At 40.3% G+C, this 21,329-nt stretch overlaps 1 protein-coding gene across 1 annotated transcript; it reads left to right on the top strand.

The window, feature by feature from the left end:
* Positions 1–1,532: 1,532 nt before the first annotated feature.
* Positions 1,533–6,057, top strand: LOC307118521 (uncharacterized protein). Its single transcript, XM_079804164.1, has 6 exons — positions 1,533–2,129; positions 3,222–3,497; positions 3,589–3,912; positions 4,005–4,112; positions 4,606–4,668; positions 4,747–6,057. The coding sequence occupies exons 2-6, from the start codon at positions 3,248–3,250 to the stop codon at positions 5,145–5,147; spliced, it is 1,146 nt and encodes a 381-aa protein (XP_079660290.1). The 5' UTR covers positions 1,533–2,129; positions 3,222–3,247; the 3' UTR covers positions 5,148–6,057.
* Positions 6,058–21,329: the final 15,272 nt, after the last annotated feature.

Below are 21,329 nucleotides of genomic sequence, written 5' to 3'. Positions count from 1 at the left end.
ATGGTGCTTGTTTATTCAAATTGTTTCCCGTTTTCCATCTTTAAGTCGTTCAGCTTTAGTTGTTGCTCAGTGAATGGATCAAAGCAGCTCGTGTAGGAAACTTCATTAGTCTCAGAATAATGACACTGAGTCTGTCATTTATTTATCCTCATAAGGCTAAGGGAATATTTTAGCACCTGCATAACAGGCTATTTGAACAAAAGAACAGGTTCATGAATACATCTTTATATGTTGATATTTTGCCATTGTTTGGCATAAAGCAGTTTTAAAACAAGACAACCAGAACACCAGAATCTGTAGTGACCCAGTTAACAGGGAATGTTCTCTCAAAGTCATGAACAAATGTTCTTCCAATAATGTTTAGAGAATGTTAGTTCAAAGTTATCTAGAACATTTTTCTGAAACTTTTCAGTTTGTGTAACGTTTTTAAAGTACGCTATGCCCTCTAGTGGTCAAAAAACTAAATAGCATGCTTTTTTGTAAGAATATTGTTTTGGTTGTGCTGTGGCTTTTCGTGACTGTGCAGGTGAAAATCTCACGACCCTTCGCATTAGACAGTGCTTTAACATGGACTCTGTTTATCTGTTAACTACGTGGCCATTTATCTGTTTAATACCTTACTCACCTATTGAGCAACAAAAACACCTTCTCCGCGTCACTTTTACATAATTGCAAATCCCTCAGTTCTGGTCAACTCCGAAAAGCTAAGGCAATGTTGGTTCTCATTTTATTACAAGCTCTGCCGCATTCTCTTCTCTCTGTCGCTCATTGTGACAGCAATAACTCCACATCGGGAGAATTCCCGGTGGGCCGCTCATAAATTGGGCCGGTAGTAGGCCTACGACTTCGACATTAAGGCAGATTCACACGGGACGGCGAAAGCGCAATTTTCCCATTTTCAATGAGAGACACAGCGGCAAATTGCAGCCGATTCAGTGCAATTGGTGATCGTACACCGAAATCCCGTCGCTTGCGCATGCACACGCCAAGTCATACTGACATATTTGAGTTCTGTCAGGACCACTGTCATCATAGATGATTGCATATAGTTTGGATTTTCGTTATGGTTCTGTTCTGTCTGTGCAGCCTAGCATGGATAAGTTCCCTTAAAGGACAACTCCGGTGAATAATGAACCTAGGGGTAATTGACACATGGTTACCGAGTAGATCGTTCTCTGGGATGCGTTTTCCTGAAAATCGAATGTAAAGAGTTATATCTCTAAAAGCAGATTAGCTTATAACGCGAGTGAATGGGGCACAGAGTAAGTAAAATTAAATCGCTAGTTTATACCACTAACAAGGCTCAAAATAGCCTCACACTAACACGGTAGCATAATGAGGGTCCCTACATGCAAACCGAAGCATTGACAACTTTGTAAGTGTAAGAACAGTTTAATAAGAAGATACTTTATAAAGACAGAATATTACGCGTACACAGACAGGAGCCATCTTGGAAAAAAGTCTCGACAAGTCGAGCCACGAACGCTGTGCTAAGTGAGCTGGTTGATAGGAATTATCGCAGCTTAGCACAGCGTTCGTGGCTCGACTTGTCGAGACTGTTTTCCAAGATGGCTCCTGTCTGTGTACGCGTAATATTCTCATTTTTCACCGGAGTTGTCCTTTAACATTCCTATAACCAAGAAAAAAAAACTGGATGTTTTAAATGATCTGAGGAAGTTCAGAATAATCTTGCTTTCATAACTCAATAGTTCACAGAACATTAGTTAGCTGGAGAAACTAATATAGGCTTGTATTTTTGAATGCAAAGCAAAATTGAATTTAACATTGCAATTATTTGACATGTGCTGGCCTCACTCTAGATGCACACGTGACGTGTCTGTTCTTGGAAGACTGCGTGCTACCCTGCAGTTTCAGGCCCACAGGAGCCGTGGTCATCCACTGGTACAAGCAGCAAATCCCCGTCCACAGCTACTACTACAATAAAGACCAGTATGGGCTACAGAACAAACATTTCAGTGGCAGGACGAACCTGTTTAATTCCCAGATTGCACAGGGAAATGCCTCTCTGGTGCTGAGGAAAGTGAAAGTCCAGGATCAAGGGAGGTATAAGTGCTACACCAGCACCAGGAAGGGAAACCAGGAAACCTTTGTTAACCTGGGGGTGAAAGGTCAGTAACATGGTCCTGTCATATTATTTGAGTTTGCCTGGGTTTTTGAGGTTGTCTGATGTAAAAAGCTACTTTTGGTCACCTACTGTAAAAGTAATTTATTTTACTCACTGGGGGGCACAAGAGGGCACTAGGAACTCTGAGCGAAACTTCAGAGAAAGGTGTACATTTAAAACAAATAACACTGAAATAATTAGGACAATTTTTGAAAAAACTATTCATTTTAATATTGAAAAAATGTATTCATTTGTTTGTTTATTTAATCATTTTTTACACCTTTTTTCTTCAGGTTTGTTGTTTGGTCTTAAGCACAAAATTGTTAACAATAACAAAGAATAGATAAATAGTTAAAATATTTTATACATGAAAATATATTGCATTATATCATACATTTTAGAGCATTTTATGCCATGCATTATATATTGTGTATGTAACGATTCATCACTCTGGCAGGGATCCATTTGCATGCTTTTATTAGAAACAATCGTAGTAGTACAGGCAGGAGCAAACAGGTGTAACAGGGGCAGGCAGAATCGTAAACAGTAGACAGGCAGTAGGTCAGGGCAGGCAGATAACACTCACAGAACGGTATAACAGGCAGGAGTCAGAGACAGGCAGCCAAGGGTCGATAACGGGTCGATAACTGGATCAGCAACAAAGGATTGGGGATAACACTCAGAAATGTTCACCACGGCAAAACAAGACTTTGCATGGTTCTGAGGGAGAAAGGGGTTCTTATAGAGCCAGGTAATGGGTAACAGCTGTACAGTAATCAGTCCAAGGCATGGGCTTATGGGAAATGTAGTGTGTCAGTGTAAGTGAGAGTCAGTACTCAGGAGAGAGCTCCCTCTGATGGCCAGAGGAGGGAATCACGGAGTTTGTCTCTGTTACAGTGTACAGTTTTATTACAATGCATGTAGACAAGATAACGTGGATAAAATTAACAAAAAAAGATTGTCAGATTGTATACGTTTGTATAGATTCACCACTCAAATAATAACTAATCGATTCATTTGAATTGCATCTGCAATGCTCCTAAAAAACAAACCAAAGTGTTTAGAGAATTTCATATCCTTTTCCTGTTATGTTCAGCTCTGATCCAGTTTGTGAAGCTTGAGATGGTTGAGGAAAGGGTCACATGTCTGTCCCAGAACATCTATCCAGCTCCTGAGGTCACCTGGGCCACGGATCCCCCTAGTGACAGCAGAAGCATCCAGAACTTCACTCGGAAAACCTCGGACTCCAAGGGCCTGTTCACCGTGGAGAGCACCATCCGCGTGATGGGCAACGTCTCGGACCACATTTACTTCTGCTCTGTGGTCTCAGCGGATGGAGCGCAGGTGTGGACCGCTTCACTGCATCACCAAGGTAACAGTTTCCATTTCTGACACTTGCTAAAACAGACAATATCAATAAAAGTGTTTGTTACAAACTTCAAACGGCTATTTGAATCTTTTAGAGTTATTTGGTGAGGAGGGATCTGGACTTATGATTCCCTGCATGATACCACAACCTCGCCACGATTTTACCCTCACTTGGACCTTCATCAGAAGCACAGAACCCATCTTCATCTTCACCTATGACAGCCGGACCCGTCGGATCGCGAACCTGTGGGAAAGTAAAGCTGAACTCGACATAGATCAGTCTCACTTAGGGAACGGTTCCCTTCATCTGCTGAACCCAGACAGCGCGGGACACAGCGGAACCTACATCTGCACATTCTCCGGCTTCCAAATGAGACATCAAGTCCAGACCCATGTCAATGTTACAGTTCTTGTGACTGGTAAGATTTACTTCATGTGTGTGAAAGATTGGAACAGGCTCATTTAACTTCATGACTAAAATGTCAATACATAATATTCTAATTTCCCCCAGATGATGATGAGTATGACTGCAGGAGGTCATGGTGGGGAACTGCTGCTTCGGTCTTCATATTTCTCATCACAGTATCTGTCGCTCTGTCACGATGCTTTAGACTGAGAGGTAAATCAAATATTTAGCATTTTTGACATAGCAATATGTCATACTTTTGTAATAATATTTCATAAAATATCCTAATATATTTTGTGTAATATTACATAATTTAATATATAAATAGAAGCAATTTCCCTTTAGCTTTCACTTTATTATAATAACAATTTTAAGCAATATATTATTGATACAAACATATTTTTACAAAATATTTTATACAATATGCATAGGTTATATTATGATTATGTTATGATAACATGTTATATTAAATATAGTTTATAATATTACACAGTATAATATGTGATTAAACATTTGCTGTATTATAAGAATCAAAAATATTATATATTTTTATTACACAATTTTTACACTATCTATATAAGGTTATATTAATCATAAATAATATTATAATGTAAAATATTATAATAATGTATTGTAAAATATATAATATTGTATTATTAAAGCGATTTCGCTTTAGCTTTTACTTTATGCACATTGTCTCTTGCAGGTGAGCGTCCAGTACGCGGGCATTCAGACATCAATAAACGAATCAGATGTAGCAACAAAACTGGTAAATAATGATCCTCATTCATGCGTTCATACTGCTGTGAATGCAACAATCTCAAAAATCCTTTATTACTTTTGGCAGAAATCCCTCTATTTGAAAGACAAAGACCAGATGAACCCGGACGCAACGGTTTGGAATCAGCGGAGACACCGTGCAACACAACACCTTTTGCAGCATCCAAGCCATTTAAACAAGACCCTGACGGCCTTAATGAGCTCCAGCCACATCCACCAACAGTGATGAACACGTTTATCAGAGATTCCTCTGCATCTGACACACCAGAGGAAAGGCATGAATCCAGGCCACAATCGCCCACAGGTGCTGTAATAACTGAGATGAATACACATGCATCTGATAATAAAGAAAACGAGAGAAATGAGCTTAAATCTGAAGCACACTCTGCAGATGAAGTAGAGATGGAAAGTACGATGATCCAGAGGTTTGCCACACCTGAGCTCTCACAGATTCATGGCTTCAGGTGATGGATATTCGTTTGATTCATTAAAATGGTGCTGACTAGTTATATTCACTTCTGGAATGCATGGCCTCTTATACAGTATTATTATATTATCTTGTCCAACCACAACCACCCAGCTGAACCCTCAATATACTCAATTAATAAAATACATTTGAATATAAAATTATTTTATTATTATATTTCGTGCACATTATATAAAGGTATGTCTTTAAACAAGTACACAAACCTCACAGACCTATTAGGTTATCATAATTTAGATAAAGCTTATGAAATTGACCATTTTCATTTTTAATTAGTTTGATTAGTGGTTTATTTCTCTCACTTTGATATAGAAAGTGACAATGTGAACCGACTAAGTGACTTTTACATAAATAAACATAATACTAAATACATAAAACTGTGAAATGTGCTATTATTTAACCAGCAGGTGGCGATATTTCTATTTGTGTAAATATCTGCTAGACTTATCTGTGCTTTTCTTTGGATTAAAAGTGTGTGATTTTTTAAAACAAATAATATTGGCCAAGTGTTTTAGTAATATTTAAAAAAAAACATTTAATATAAAATGTTTTGGCCGTGAACCACAGGCAACTGTCATGTTGTTGAATCAGCAAACACAAACACACTTCACATTATAGTAATGACCTCAGGCTGCTTTTACAGTACATCTCTCCTGATTCAGGGGAAGGGGCTGACACTATTTTTGACACGTCTGTCCCTCATGGACATTTAAAAATGAAAGAAGCCGAAATTTCTCTTCCCAGCTTGTTCAACTGTGTCAATAGTAGGGGTGTAACGGTACACAAACTGACGGTTCGGTATGCACCTTGGTTTTGAAGTCACGGTTCGGTACTGGTTCGGTACAGCAGTTTTAAAAAATTGCATTTTTTTTTTATTAAACAGTGCTTTACTGGAAATAATGTGTCTGTCCTTAAATGAATTAAATTATAACTAAAAGTTTCTTAAAGATAATGCTGTAAACTATATAGGGAGCCCTTACTTGCACATTAATACTGTAATATTAAAGGTTAACAACAGAGCCTAAACTATGAGCCTATATTCAGCTGATATTCATGTTTAGATATAGGATATAGGATAATCAACACTCAAATAACACATTGTGTGCAAACATGTAAACTTCACATAAGGCAGTTTTTGCATTAACTCCTAAATCTAATTATAAAATTATGTTTTTTCTCCAATTCGTTGTTGAAATATAATCATGACAGATTTATCTAAACATAGCATTAAATAATCAAGGCATCACTAACAGGTTAAGTAGAATTAATATATATATATATATACACTCACCTAAAGGATTATTAGGAACACCTGTTCAATTTCTCATTAATGCAATTATCTAATCAACCAATCACATGGCAGTTGCTTCAAAGCATTTAGGGGTGTAGTCCTGGTCAAGACAATCTCCTGAACTCCACACTGAATATCGGAATGGGAAAGAAAGGGGATTTAAGCAGTTTTGAGCGTGGCATGGTTGTTGGTGCCAGACGGGCCGGTCTGAGTATTTCACAATCTGCTCAGTTACTGGGATTTTCACGCACAACCCTTTCTAGGGTTTACAAAGAATGGTGTGAAAAGGGAAAAACATCCAGTATGCGGCAGTCCTGTGGGAGAAAATGCCTTGTTGATGCTAGAGGTCAGAGGAGAATGGGCCGACTGATTCAAGCTGATAGAAGAGCAACTTTGACTGAAATAACCACTCGTTACAACCGAGGTATGCAGCAAAGCATTTGTGAAGCCACAACACACAACCTTGAGGCGGATGGGCTACAACAGCAGAAGACCCCACCGGGTACCACTCATCTCCACTACAAATAGGAAAAAGAGGCTACAATTTGCACATGCTCACCAAAATTTGACAGTTGAAGACTGGAAAAATGTTGCCTGGTCTGATGAGTGTGGATTTCTGTTGAGACATTCAGATGGTAGAGTTAGAATTTGGCGTAAACAGAATGAGAACATGGATCCATCATGCCTTGTTACCACTGTGCAGGCTGGTGGTGGTGGTGTAATGGTGTGGGGGATGTTTTCTTGGCACACTTTAGGCCCCTTAGTACAAATTGGGCATGGTTTAAATGCCACGGCCTACCTGAGCATTGTTTCTGACCATGTCCATCCCTTTATGAGCACCATGTCCCCATCCTCTGATGGCTACTTCCAGCAGGATAATGCACCGTCACAAAGCTCCAATCATTTCAAATTGGTTTCTTGAACATGACAATGAGTTCACTGGACTAAAATGGCCCCCACAGTCACCAGATCTCAACCCAATAGAGCATCTTTGGGATGTGGTGGAACGGGAGCTTCGTGGCCTGGATGTACATCCCACAAATCTCCATCAACTGCAAGATGCTCTCCTATCAATATGGGCCAACATTTCTAAAGAATGCTTTCAGCACCTTGTTGAATCAATGCCACGGAGAATTAAGGCAGTTCTGAAGGCGAAAGGGGGTCAAACACAGTATTAGTGTGTGTTCCTAATAATCCTTTAGGTGAGTGTATATATATATATATATATATATATATATATATATATATATATATATATATATATATATATATATATATATATATATATATATATATATAGGCTAATATAGTGCATATTTTTAGTGAAAGAGTTGATTTCAGTGAATTAACAGCTGTGGACACTGAAGGACTTATGACTCCGAGGTACATGATGCTGCTTGACATTGTTTACAAGCTGTTTGACGTCTTTCCGCGATTGAAACACTGATTGAGCGATTACACGACATATGAAACGTTTCAGTAAGTGTTATCCTAAACATACCTTAAGATGTTAATTCATGTTTATTCTTCTGGAAGAGATGATCGCGTTCACTCGCGTCGCAGCCGCTTGAATTGACGCGTCTATACAGCGATCAGTTGTCACATTAAAGAGCATCAAAACGGCATTTATCGTTTGAATTTCGTGATGAAATGGACTGAATACTTAGTTTTTCTCAGTCGCTTTGGTACATTTCTCGAATCATCCTCGACATTTGCAAAACAGTAGGTCCATTTCTCAAAACAATTCATACAAATAGCAAAACCCCATGGATTACCTGCAAAAGCCAGTCTCTTGCTCAAAATCCTTAGTTCATCTCTCAAAAGTAAATCTCTGTGTCAATGAACATGTCAGTGCCATCAGAATGACAAGTCCTGTGTCATTGTGTATGAATAACACAGTCAAATTGCTTAGTCATGTTGTCAATATAACTGTACTCTGGAGGGATGTTCTGATGTAAATATGGCTAAAGTTTTGATGACAATTATTGTAAATTGTAGGTTACACCTTAGTGTATGTGGGAGTTTGAATGCAAGAGACTGGACAAGATTCACATTTACGCTTTTACTGTTTGTACTGTAATTTGTTGACAGACCATGTCATTGCGAATCGATACAGAAAGGAAAAGACAGCACTGCATAGCACAAAGAGAAAAAAAAGAGAAAAACAAAAGTAGAAATGTGAACGTCTAATGGAAATGTATAGAAATATGCTTGACATTTTATGACAACTTGTTCAACCATTTTGCATGTAAAGACTTCTGCTATGAACTAATGCCTAAATGTTGTGGGGGGTAAGACTATTCAACAGAGACTCATTATAATACATCCTGATCAACATGACATAAGCAACTGATAATGTAGGAAACAGCAGATAATTGGACATAATCATTTGCATGGATGTATACAAGCATTTGCAACTTGTTCAAAGAAATGAGAAACTGCTTTTTTGATGTGCACAAGTGACACAATGATGTGAAGATTGAACAGGTAGCTTTGAGAATTTCAATTCTGATCTGAGAAATGTACCAAAGCGACTGAGAAAAACTGTAATATGTTTGAGTGGGAACTAGGATTGAACACACGCGCACCGAACCGAAAGCCCTGGGCACGCACGCACACACGCACGCACGCACGCACGCGAGTGCTGCCGTATGTTCGAATATGACCAGTCATTTTCGCCGTCACCACCCGGGTGTAGTACCAGAAGACGCGAATGAGAAGTCGTGTGCGCTGTGAGAAAATTTGTCTCTGTGCACTCATCCGAGAGCGTGCACACATCTCACAGCGCGCAAATACTGAGTTCCCTTTCAAGTCTCGCTCTTGAACGGACAAACTCAAACAAAAAGTATGTCAACATGTCCATCTTGATGAGTATTGTAGCAGATATAGTCTGTATATGCCTTAAGTAAACTTAATATAGAGACAGAGCGTATTTAGGCCACGCCCACACCGGGGGGGAAAACAATCCAACGCTCTCCATTGACTTTGCATTGCGGGAGGCTGCCTCATTGTCTTTTCGGACTTATAACAAAAATGGTAAATGGTAATGGTAAATGGACTGCATTTATATAGCGCTTTTAACAGACCTACGGCCATCCAAAGCGCTTTACATTTGCCTCACATTCACCCATTCACACACTCATTCACACACCGACGGCGGTGTCAGCCATGCAAGGCGCCATCCAGCTCGTCGGGAGCAGCTGGGGTTAGGTGTCTTGCTCATGGACACCTCGGCACTTGGTCAGGTAGTACTGGGGATCGAACCACCAACCTTCCGGTTTGTAGACAACCTACATGAACCACTGAGCCACTGCCGCCCCCCAAAAAACAGAACAATGTCTAAAAGCTGATATGTGACAAGGTGTACAGCAAACAAGTTAAACAACACAGAAATAAGTTTTTATAAGCTGTCGACCCAAAAAAACGAGCGTTTAAGAAGATAAAAGTGGATACAGGCAATACGAAGTGACGCTTCAGCAGGATGAATGGGTCAATTTTGGGATCCTGACACTCAGTATGTCTCAGTATGTGTATGTGTGCAGTAAACATTTTGTCACTGTTAAGTCAAATATCCAAATGTCCGTTTTATATATGATATTTCCTGTCGTTGATTACATTCCGCTCTAGTCGCCGTAGTTCTCAGTGTAATATGACCTGTAGCGCTCTGTCTCAATGGCCTGAATCCACTTTTTTGTCCTTAAACGCTCGTTTTTTGGGTCAACAGCTTATAAAAACGTCTGGGTTTTTGCTTCTGGGTTTTGTTTAGCTTGTTTGCAGTTCACTTTGTCACATATCAGCTTTTATACATTGTTCAGTTTTTTGTAATAGTCCGAAATGACAAGGAGGCCGCCTCCCGCAATGCAAAGTCAATGGAGACGTTGGGCGTGGTCTTCAGATTATGACGCGTGTCGCTCTGTCTCTATAGTCGAGAAAGATGACGCATATCCGAGCATTAGGTCTTGAAGGGGCAGTCGCCTTTACTGCGGTCTGTTTAATGTCAAACAACAAAAGACAAGGACATCACTCACTGCTTTTGACTGAATAACTTTTGTAAGTTTAATAGGATTAATCTTTAATTTATACACTCAAATATGCAATGCTATTTTACATTTGATCAATTTCTGTACCTGAAAACTAATGTTAAACGTACCTGAAAAGAATAGTTTATTTTATTAGAAGGCCTATCTTTGCTCAATAGTATTTATTTGTGCTGCTGCTTGTATTTAAATTATTTGTTCTTATTATTTTCTTTATTTTTATTTGACAGTAGTGCTTTTTTCCCTGAACATAGCAAATACTGAACCGCACCGAAACCGTGAACCTAAAACGGTGACACAAACCGAACCGTGAGCAATCTGTAGGATTTCAGTAAAAGGAAATATAAAATAAAATAAAATGAAAGACAAATCCATATTTAATCTCTGGAAGCCAGGCTAAATGAGCAATCTCTGTTACTGCATTCCTGTCGAGTTGGAGGTGTGTGATGCCCCCAAAATCCAAACACACACGTTCTGAAATCAAGTGTTCTTGCGAAACATCACACACAACCAGGACAGACCCTCAGTCACCACTCAGAGACCAAATATAAACTTTAGATAATATAAAGGAAGAAACAATCATTGGTCCTCTTGATATAAGCAAAATCATAACTGGAAACAATCATTCAAATCATAAAAAATATATAGGAGGATGAATATTGATCGAGGCTTTGATTATGAATTTAATTAGGATATATACATAATTATATTGAAGCAGTAGTGGATTTCAGAATCCACCTTTCAATAGTGAAGTACACTAGATAGTGCACTAGATAGTGAAGTACACTAGGTAGTGCACTAGATAGTGAAGTATACACTAGGAAGTGCACTAGTTTGTGAAGTACACTAGATAGTGAAGTACATTAGGGAGTGCGCTAAATAGTGAAGTACACTAGGTAGTGTACTAGATTGTGAAGTGCACTAGATAGTGAAGTACACTAGGACGTGCACTAGATAGTGAAGTACACTAGTTAATGAAGTACACTGAAGTAGAAAATGTATCCGACTCAAACGATCGCATACGCTTTTATGCATATTTATAGAATTTGTGCGAATCTTGGCATTTCCATTCAGCATTTTTTGATGCGGTATCCTAAAATGTGCATAAAAATAGGTGGATGGAAACAGCTTATTGACATTCAACAGTTGACAGTCATTCAAGCTCTCCAAATTTGCTAACGCTGTGGGAACACAACCTCAACGAACTTTCAAAAGGGTGAAGCAACAGTACCTTTAACCTCCGCGGTAGTGGGTTGGGAGGATGACGTGAAGAAGTGCCTCGGATCACGTACGGTAGCATTTTTAGCTGTTTTCTAGGTTCAGTAGCCTGTGATGGAAAGACAAGCAATTTAAAAAGCTCAGAGGCGTATCAGTATCTGTCGGAAACGATCTAAAAGCGGACATTGAGCCGAGCCTGAGTCTACACGTTTCCCTTCACAAGGCATGTGTGCCAGCATCAGTGACCGGTGAAGGACAGACCGAGGGTGTTCATGTGTTAGGGCCAGGACGCGGTTGTTGTCATGCAGCAGCTCTTTTGTGGAAGGTCAGTAAAGTAAGGACAATTAAAGGTTTGTTTATTGTATTGTGATATTATAAATTAACTAATAAATGTACTAAACTGAAATGTTTAGTGTGTGTCATTCATGTTGCTTCACTTGTGTAACCTTCACTTAACCCTTGTGGCACCATCTGATAAAAACAATAGTAAAAATGTTAATTTTGAAACCTTGCTAATGATTTAGCCTCTCCACTAACAAGCACACAAAATCCCATTGGTAAACTGCTTCTGTCGCCTCACCGGAAGTTGTACCCACATTCTTTTTTTACAGTAGCGCCCGCCGGAAAAAGGTGGATTAGCTACAGAATAAGTAGAAGTCTGAATCAATGCAGGACTTATAGGCCTAATATTCATAATATTCTGGAATAGCGACAGTAAATGCGTAAATAATGTTTTTTGTTGATCTTAAGTGGATGATCTTGATGTGAAGATTCATTCACTCCTTCATTGATATAGAGACGGCCTTCATCCATTCCTGCTCTTGACTGCCAGTCATCTGCATTGACATGCTGAGAGAGAAATAACCATCTAACATGACAGAAACGCTAACTCTATGTTCGGGGATGTCAAGGAAACCTCCCAACCTGATCTGTCCCTTACGCAACAAAAATACATTTCTCAATATATTACATGACAATATATTTCATGTGTCTCCATATATTGTGAGATTTACATAGTAATATATCATATGATATATTATATAATATATTATATATGTAAGTTATATATTGCAATATATGGGACAATACTGCAATTGCCGTTTTCATATATTGAATAAATACATATACTATTTAATATATTGTTATTTATATTGAAATACATCCCTTTTAATATGAAATTATATATTGGAAGAGCCATTGTATATATATATGTAAAATTATATGTGATAATATACCTCAATGTACAAGATAATATAATCAGATTTATATGGGAACATATGTCTTAAATATATTGATTTATATTACATAATATATTATATATAATTATAATATATATTGTATACATTGTAAATATGAAATAATCTAATGTACAATGTCTGTCATATATTTTAAAATATAATAGATTGAATAAGACATCAGTATAGTTCACAGTAGTGATGTTACGTATGACACTGAAAAGTCGATGCGCGTATCGCGCATGCGACACATTTTGTAGTGAAGCTCCGTATCGGGGTGTGTATTGGTTTCCTAGAGTCACGTGATCGATGACAAATGAAGCCTCACTTTCTGTCCAATCACGTGCGCGTTTCACTTTGCGTGTCAGAAGCTTCGAACCCCCAGATCTTACTTAACAAGTCCTTGGTTGCCTCAGTCTGGTTGATGGTTTTGTGAGGAGAGTGCTGTACTTTGAAAGTTAAATAATATATTACATTTAGATAAACATTTATTTGTCACTATTTATTATTTTTTGTTTGTTGGAGTTGTGTCTTTGTATTTTGGTAAAATATTTGCCTTACTGTCATTCCTACTGTTACACAAGCACTATCACTGCCAAGTGTCATAAGCACATTTAATTACAGATGATCCTATCACACAATGTCCTTATTTTGTGTGTGTGTGTGTGTGTGTGGAGAGAGAGAGTAGGCCTACGTTACATCTTATTGAATCATATAAGCTCATATTATATTTTATTGACACACTTTAATGGGTAAATTAATTTATTTACTGGACACATTAAACACAAACATATAAAGCTTTTATTTGTACACATAGCATTGAAACGATGGAGTGTGTTGTGGTTGCTTCATCTGACAGAGCTTCTTCCACAGACTTCTGCCTGCTTAATTTTAAATAAGCACCAGATGGCGCTGTTCTTGACACTCTCGAAGCTTTGAATCTTTTCCCGAAACAGTCAGGGTAAAGCCTCACTGCTTCATGAGGCTTCATTTCCACATCCCTAGTTCACAGTAAATGAATGAGGTTTATTTCAAAAGCAGCAGCTGAATGTTACGTCTGGTGACAGGAAAAAGGCAGAAGACCCAATAGCAGTTCAACAACAGGTATTCATTATACTCGGGTTCACAGTAGAGTTAGGACAGATCGCTGGACAAAGCGCAGACGAATGAAGCAGGACTGAAGCAGGCTGAAGAGAACACCACTCAGAACAGCGACGCAGGGACGCAATGGGCAAACTGAACCAGCGGGATCCAGAAATCCGGAACGAAGAGCCACGACCAGGAACACGTGAAACAGACAGGAACCTCCAGACAAACTGTGAGTAGCAATGTTGCCTCACAGCGAGAAGGTCCCGGGCCATGTGTCCTTACGGAGTTTGCATGTTTCGATAAAGCCGCCGCCAGCAGCTGCTCGTGTTTCTCCTCGAGTGATGAACACTGGTGCTCCATCTCACGCTCAGACACTGATCGCTATCCTGAAACCTTTTTAATAACCAACACAGGCAGTTACACCGCTCTGTATCTGATGTGGGATATGCTGACATCCAAGTGTTTTCCTTGATGAGGTCATCTGCATTTTCTCCCTGGAATATTACAAGGCCTGTGACATCATACCCATATAAGTGTTTGCTTTTGTATTCATGTCTTCATCTCTTGTATTCCTCTTTAAGACTCGTCTTTGATAGACCAAAAAAATGAACAAATACAAAAAGGTAAAACATTTTTCCTGTTTGTTTTTTTAATTAATGTTGTTCATATTTATACTCGTTGCCTTTTATTAGCCATTATGTTCTTTGTCCCCATTGACTTGACAATGCCCCCTCCTATATATATATATATATATATATTTTTTTTTTTTTTGTCTATTTATGCACCTCTGTTTTTCCCTCTGACTGACTTTTGTATGCATTTAATTCTGCCTTTGTCACAGTGTGTTTTGGTTTTGTTTCCTGTTCATGTTTTATGTCTTTTATTTTGAAGTTGATCACATTCATGTTTCCTGGTTTTTCATGTGATTCCCATGCCCTCATGTGATCATGTCATGTGCTTCCCTAGTCTCTTGTGTTCTATGTTCTCATTGGTTCATTGTTTTGTTCATTGTTCACAGGTGTGTCTAGTTTTGTCATTAGTCCTTGTGTATTTAAGCCCTCTTTAAGCCCTGGTCTAGTATTGTTATATGTAATCTGCTGTTGGTGAGTGTCTGTTCATGTTTTAAGTCAAGTTTAAGTCATTGTTTGTTCAGTATATGGTCATCTTTAAAATTAAACTGCACTTGTGTTTTGCAACTCGCCTCCAGTGGATATCCATTACACTTTGTGCCTTTTTTGCCTGAGATTTCATTCAGCTTGTTTGAAATCTTCCTCCTCATTGGAACGGATAGTCTGGTTCATTGGGTACTTTGTTCATTTGCGTTGACCTACTGGAAACTTGCAGAACTTTAAGTGGTCAACTGTGCCAATTGTTTCTGTACTGGTTGAGCAAATGGAGTTAAACAATGTTTTCAACACTTATATGCTTCGGTAAAAAAAACTATAAGCTTATTTTCCTAAGGTTCAGTCAACATTAAACAGTATAGATCGAACCCCACTACAACCCCTTTTCAGTGTGTAGGCATGTTGATGCAAGTGTGCTGGTGCTTGAGTGGTGCTAATCAACCATAGAAGATTGGGCTCCAATTAAGGCCTGTTAGCCCCAGGCCACCATCCCTGCGTGCTGTCCAAGTGGACCCAGGGGGGCTGGATACTTACCGCTTCCCCAAACAACCCTTCGTTAACACCGCAAGGTATCCAGGTTGCTCAAGAAAAGCCTGAGAGAAACGTCTGCCATCAGGGCCCTTTGTCAGAGAACAATTTCTACTGACTTAAACCAAGAGCACCTGCCCCGGGACAAGGGCAAGGCCCCAACAACTCAAACCTGGCCGAGAGTCAAAACTGGCGGATGCACATTTCTGCACACCAAGCTTCTACCAGCCCTTCTCCCTAATGATCAAAGCAACACCGAGCAGACAGCATCCTTACCTGAAAGACAACCGTCAGGTGCTTCAATTCCTGACTCCACCCAACTGAACCAACAAGTACCTCTTGCAGGACCTGTCACCTCACCCGCGGTAAGTTTTTTCGAAATTTCTGGGAACTCTACTCCTCAAAGACCGGAGCTATTATCGATATTTTCGAACCCAAAGATCATTGTCTGACTGGGCAGAAACCGAAGTTTCTTTAGATTTTTCAGAATTCAAGGATCCAACCAATCTGGGCAAAAACGAAATTTGTATGGATTTTTCGGAATTCAAGGCCCGGGTGTCTAATCCACAAACTAACTAAACGCCTCAATCCTACCTAAACCTGGCCGAGTACAAAGTCCTTCTCCGAACCTGCTCCCCCTCCCCAGAACTCTACTCAGAGACGAACCAAGAAATGCTAGACCTGTCTGGGCCACACATTTCCCTAGGGCCTGTCTGGGTTAGGGTTAGGGTTAGGGTTAGGGTTAGGGGTAATAGGGTAAAATGCGAAAGTGCACCCCCCTATAGGGTGGGGTGCACTTCGTTTCTATAGGTCCTAGGAGGCTGAAATTTGGTATATATACTATTTAGAGGGCGCCCGATCGTTTGCACTTGGTTTGGGAGCTCTAGCGCCACCAGGGGCCGAGATATGGTATTGCACCACCATTTTTTTTGCAGCTACAGATCTGAAATTTTGTGAGTATACTAATTAGAGTATGCCCAGTCGATTGCACTTGGTTCCGTGGCTCTAGCGCCACCAGGTGCCGAGATATGCTATTGCACCCCCTGGTGCACTTTGCTTCCCTTGGTCCTAGAGGGAGGATATTTGGTATATATACTAATTTGGCCACGCCCAGTCGATTGGGCGTGGTCCCATCCCTCTATCTCCTCCCCTTTTTGAGTTATGGAGTTGAGCCCCACATATATATATATATAGGACGTGGTTGGACCTTAGGTGGGTGGGACTTGTGTTTGACTTGGGTGGGACTTAGGTGGGTGGGACTTGTGTTTGACTTGGGTGGGACTTAGTTGGGTGGGACTTGTGTTTGATTTTGGTGGGACTTAGTTGGGTGGGACTTGTGTTTGACTTGGGTGGGACTTAGGTGGGTGGGACTTGTGTTTGACTTGGGTGGGACTTAGGTGGGTGGGACTTATGTTTGACTTGGGTGGGACTTAGTTGGGTGGGACTTGTGTTTGACTTGGGTGGGACTTAAGTGGGTGTGGGTTAGGGTTAGGTTAAGGGTTAGGTTAGGGTTAGGGTTAGGGTTAGGGGAAATCGATCCAAGATCCGATCCCCGAAGGAATCGGAAATGGTTATGCACTCTCCACCCAACCACTGACCACTAAAGACGGCTACTGGACGGGGCCAGGGTCCAAACCCCACAGTACTCTGCCCCACAGTTGTATGTTTCCTTGTGTGTGATGTGTTGTAGTGTGTTCATGTACTCATTTATTTATTTATTTATATAACCATTTATCCATTACTTCTGTTTTTATAGGAACAGAGGGGGTATATATTAATAATGTATTGATAATTTAAGAAAAAGAACAAAAAGGAGAAAGGAAGCCACTTGTTTTTTCCGGGGGTCACACCAAGCCCGGGGTACGGTTCAGAGGGGTAATTTTGGAGAGGGCTATTATTACCCGGGTTCAAAACCCGCGGGCTAGAATTGGGTAGGGTTAGAAGAGCGAGGGGTGAGCGCCTCAGGGTTGTGTGCCAGAGGGCTGTGCTGGTTAGGGTTAGGGTTAGAGTGGTGTGTGCCCATCAGGGTTATGAGCCAGGTCTCAAATGGTTAGGTTTAGGGTTAGAGTGGTGTGTGCCCATCAGGGTTATGAGCCAGGTCTCAAATGGTTAGGTTTAGGGTTAGAGTGGTGTGTCACCTTAATAAAAAACACGTGGCTCAAAGAAGGAAAAAACATAGGCTTTGGAAAGTGGAGAAAAGGATAGAAAGATAAAAGAGGATAGATACATATAAGTTTTTACATCTCATTTAGTCCCCTGGGGTGCACAGTGTCCAAGCGTTTGATCCAGCGACTCTCGGCCCTGAGTCGCTCCTGTAAGGACCATCGTGGGTTAGCTTGAAGACACGTGACCCTCAACGACTGTAGGCCATGAACCAGGAAATGCTGAACCAAATGTTGTCTTTTCATTATTTTGTGCGTCACATTATGTGCATGTTGGTACACTCTTTCCCTTAATTCATTTTTGGTTTGGCCTACATACTGTCGTCGACATTTGTGGCAGTAAATGAGATATATGCAGTTCTTGCTGAGATGTGACAGAGACGTAGACAGTTTTATAACGCATTTATTTACCCTGCTTTTAATGAATCTGTGAGAAACATAATATTTGCAACTGCCAATTCGGCCTTTGTTTTTTGGTTTAACAAGTTTACTTTGGACCAGTATGTCCAGGAAGTTTTTATTTCTCCTATAGGCTGCAATGGGTTTATGACGTTGCAAGTATTTAGAGGGTGTTATGAATTTTTCAAAATTACTTTTAACTGCTGCGTTTAACTGTGTACTAAAACTAGAATAATGTGTCACCAGAGGTATGATTTTGTCTCTCTGTCTCACGTCCTCTAAAGGTTTCTCTGCCGGCCGATCAAAAGTTCTGAATACATTTTTGAGAAAAGTACGGGTATATCCTCGTTTTCTCAGTGCTGTGAACAAGGTCTTGCATGCTTCAAGGAAAGATGTGTTTTGTGTGCAAATTCTCTTAAACCTTAACAACTGTGATTTTACTATACCTCCAAAAGTGTGGCTAGGGTGGTAACTGTCTTTGTGCAGTAGTGAATGCGTATCGGTCTCCTTAAAATAGACCTTGAAGTCCAGCTGACCGGTGGCAGGAAAATTGAGACCTTTGTAAGACACAACATCTAGGAAATTTACTTTTTCTGGATGTACCGTATATTTAATTGTTATTGATGATTGGTGACTATTTAAGTGATTAGTGAAAGCAACAAAATCGTCCATAGAATGGGTCCAGACGCCCCAGATGTCATCTAAAAATCTATAATATAGATATGGTTTGATAGGGGCCGTGTTTAAAGCAGATTCCTCCCAATCTGCCATAAAAATATTGGCATAGGAAGGGGCGAACTTTTTGCCCATGGCAGTTCCTTTGGTTTGTAAATAATATTTATTGTTAAACTCGAAATCATTTTTAGTAAGGTTTATATTTAATAGTTGGAGTATATATTTATCTGGTCTGTTATAATCTGGATATTTAATCATCATCTTTTTTACTGCTTCTAATCCCACTTCCGTCTCTATGTTGGTATATAAACTGTCAATATCTATAGTAAATAATAATGAGTTTGGAGGAATTTTTAGTGGCCCTATTTTATTAATAAAATCATAAGTATCTTTCAGATAACTGGGGTGCCTGGTGGAGAGAGGATTCAGGAAATGTTCAATATATTCCGCCGTGCGATACGTCTCGCTGTTGCAGTCCGAGACGATGGGCCTGCCTGGAGGGACCTCATGGGGGACGCTCCACTTCTCTGGCTCTTTGTGGATCTTCGGCAGGAGGTAAAATCTCCTCGGCCTAGGGGATGTCTCACCCATCAGATACTCCTTTTGTGAACCGCTAATTATTTTCTTTATACACATTTCCTCTAAAATCTCTCTCACTTCCTGTATTGTATCTGTATAAATAGGTTTTTCCAATGGACGATAGTGTTCTTCCACTCCTAACTGTCTCTGTCCCTCTAGAACATATTGCTCTCTATCTAAAATCACAGTCGCATTCCCTTTATCCGCGGGTTTTATTATAATGTTATTATTATTTTTTAATTCTTTCAAAGCCTTTCTTTCCGTAGACGTTAAATTTAAAATATCTTTATGTCCCCAATTTAAGTGTTTGTATGCATAATTATCCGCTTTAATAATATTTATAATTTCCTTGGGGAGACTGGACAGTGCTGGAGACCAGTCTGAGTTGTGGGTAAAAGGGACCTTTTCCTTACTGTTTTTCTTCCCTTCAAAGAAAGCCTCTAATTTAAGTCTACGGTGATAGTCTTGAAGGTCTTTAAGTAGCTCTATTCTTTGCGTTTTAAAATCTAGCGGAGTGGGAATGAAAGAGAGACCACGAGAGAGCACCGCATTTTGTACTGGGCTGAGTGTTACTGTTTTGGAAAGGTTAACTATCAGCTTGTTCTGTCCCCCTACTCGGTTATGGACAGCTGGCAGTTTAAAGCCTGCATCCAATGTTCCAGCATGGCTTTCGCAGTAACAGGCCTCCAATGAAAACCGTCCGTGTCAACATGGAAACTGGTGGAGGGCAGGGCCGGTACAAAATTCAAGTGCTTTTTTATATGTGAATTAATATGCTCTAGTACTTCCTGTTCAAAGATAGGAAGAGATCTGGAGAAGTTAATGATAGGGTACAGGATCTCCGTTCTGGGCAGTCTTTTGATGGCCGCTCTGTTAGTTCGGACCAGCTCAGTGACCGCTGTGAGTTTGTTTCTCTGACTTCTATTGTTTAGTCCGAAGGCTAAGATAACTTTCTCTGGTTCCGTTGTTATAGTGGCCTTTTCTATTAAATGGCCAGCATGATGCAATTTGGCGCCCGGGTAGCTTTCTACCTGGAGCTCCGGGCAGTCAAAATCAGGAAATCTGGACAGATTAGAGTCCCCGATGATGACATATTTTTTCTCAATGGTTAGACTCCAATCTGACAGCTTCTTGTACGTGTTTGCGTGCCTGACCGTTCTGCCTATCGGACTAACTGGAAGAAGTGAGGGAACCTGAGCCTCTCTGTTATCTGCCAGCGGCCGCAACGACACAAGTGTGGACTTCTCTGGTGCTTTGTGTGTCGGGGCATAGAGTGGTCTTAACGGGAATCTCTCAAACTGCACTGTTTTGCTTTTTGTTATGTCAGTGAAAACGGGTTGGTTTATTTTGACCTGTTGTACCCTTTCCGCTGTCTCACTTTCCTGACCTTTCTCTTTATCTACAGCCGTGATGGGACTAAGATTTGGTGAGAGCTGTCTCAGGAGTTTAGTGAGTGGAGACGGTGATTGGGCCGGATCCTCCGAATGATATGAGGAGAAAAGGATGACGCTAGACTGTGGTGACTGAGCGTCCAACAAGGGGTCAGGGTCATTCTGACTGGTCGGAACTTGGAATGAGTTTAAAGGAGCGTCCTCCTCCAGAGCCAGCAGCTCCGCTACTATGGTAGCAGAGGCTTCTGCTGCGGGAGGAGGAGGAGAAGGAGAAGGAGGATTCTCCACAGGAGGTTCGGCCTCCAATGCTAGCAGCTCCGCTACAATTGTAGCAGAGGCTTCTGCCGCATGAGGTGGGCTCTGTGGTGGCTGCTCATCCTCAAATGACAGCAGCTCCCCTGCTATGGCAGGAGAGACTTCTGCTGCATGAGGTGGGCG

Source organism: Gobio gobio (genome assembly GCF_949357685.1).
Source record: "Gobio gobio genome assembly, chromosome: 22".
Taxonomy (NCBI): domain Eukaryota; kingdom Metazoa; phylum Chordata; class Actinopteri; order Cypriniformes; family Gobionidae; genus Gobio; species Gobio gobio.
Note: the sequence above shows the minus strand (reverse complement) of the source record. Positions and strands in the feature narration are given on the sequence as shown.

Coding starts and splice junctions, on each gene's coding strand:
- LOC307118521 (XM_079804164.1), top strand. CDS start 3,248: ATGGTTGAGGAAAGGGTCACATGTCTGTCCCAGAACATCTATCCAGCT. Junction 3,498..3,588: donor CGCTTCACTGCATCACCAAG/GTAACAGTTTCC, acceptor TGAATCTTTTAG/AGTTATTTGGTGAGGAGGGA. Junction 3,913..4,004: donor TGTTACAGTTCTTGTGACTG/GTAAGATTTACT, acceptor AATTTCCCCCAG/ATGATGATGAGTATGACTGC.